The 1,416-nt window shown below is 37.5% G+C and overlaps 1 protein-coding gene across 1 annotated transcript in view; it reads left to right on the plus strand.

Moving 5' to 3' along the window:
- The window catches only part of LOC111829251, a 1,831-nt gene extending 1,162 nt beyond the window's left edge, over positions 1 to 669 (plus strand). Inside the window, exons 3-4 of the mRNA XM_023777933.1 lie at positions 32 to 545; positions 607 to 669. Of these exons, the coding sequence (XP_023633701.1) occupies positions 32 to 545; positions 607 to 669 (577 nt within the window). The remainder of the gene's footprint in view (positions 1 to 31; positions 546 to 606) is intronic.
- Positions 670 to 1,416: the final 747 nt, after the last annotated feature.

Genomic DNA, 1,416 nt, shown 5'->3' on the forward strand with positions numbered 1-1,416 from the left:
AAGTGGTGGATAGAGCTTCGTTTGCTAACAGTTTTAGGTTTAAAATTGCGAAGTCGGATAAGGATCGTTATGTGTTGAAATGTTCTAAAGAAGGATGTAGTTGGGGTTTACGAGCTACAAGAGTTCCACATACTGAGATTTTCTCGATCCGCCGGCACAACAATATGCATAGTTGCTCTCGGGCGAGTAAAAGTTCAAGCAACAGTAACAGGCGCGGCACCCCGGAATTAGTTGCATCCCTTTTGCATAATGATTATCCAGGACAGATGGAAACTCCACGTCCCAAGATTATCATGGAACTTGTGAAGACCAAATTGGGTTTGAGTGTATCATACTCGACGGCATTGAGAGGGAAAGTTAAAGCCGTTAGTGATTTGCGTGGTACCGCGGAAGAAAGCTACAAAATGCTCCCTTGTTATTTGCACATGTTAGAGAAGGTTAATCAAGGTACGAGAACATATCTGCATTTGGATGAGAATAAGAAATTCATGTACTTGTTCATAGCTTTGGGAGTTAGCATCGAAGGGTTTCAAGTCATGAGAAAGGTTATAAGTATAGATGCAACATTTCTAAAGAACATATCCAAATGCATGAGTTGTGTTCTAGGTACTATTGGACCGAGTTGTGGGCGATGGCGTATTACCAGACAATGTTCCTAGTACCGGATAAGTCTCAGTGGAACGTCCCGGCTTGGGTGAAAGATGTTCAGATCATTCCGCCAAAACGCAAAACAAAGGGTGGAAGGAAGAGAACTAAAAGGTTTGCGTCTACTGGAGAAAAGCGACCACCAAAGAGAAAAAGAACACAAAATAAAAGGCGGCGGAGACAAGGACTACAATGGTTGTTATTCGGAGTTTCTAGTAATGTTTGATTCATGTTTCGTTAATTTTTTGATTCATGTATGGAACCTTCTGTTTGTACCTCTACTCTCTATGTTATGTGACAATGTATGTTTGCTTCTTATTTAGCTTGATGTGTCGTAGCAGGGTGAAACAGGTATAACTGTTATTTTTAAGGCATAACTGGCATCTGTTTGGTAAAACTGGTCAAACTAGTAAAACCGACATACTAGTACAACTAGTATAACTGATAAAAGATGTTTTAGATGCATTAACTATGTATGTACCAATAAACGACATACCTAATGTCTTAACGTTGGTATAACGTTGTTTTAAAACTGACATACTAGTACAACTAGTATAACTGATCAAAGATGTTTAAGATGCCTAAAACTACTTTATATTGAACCTAACTTGGTATGTACCAATTAATGACATACTTAATGTGTTAACGTTGGTTAAAAATACAATTTTTAAAAATATTTATATTTAGGGTCGTTATGAAAGAATCTAAACTAGTGTTTCCTTATACTTTTAAGTTCACTTTCTAAATAATCACTAGGTTGAGATGAAAAAG

Source organism: Capsella rubella, unplaced genomic scaffold, assembly GCF_000375325.1.
Source record: "Capsella rubella cultivar Monte Gargano unplaced genomic scaffold, Caprub1_0 scaffold_7, whole genome shotgun sequence".
In the NCBI taxonomy this organism is placed as follows: Eukaryota; Viridiplantae; Streptophyta; class Magnoliopsida; order Brassicales; family Brassicaceae; genus Capsella; species Capsella rubella.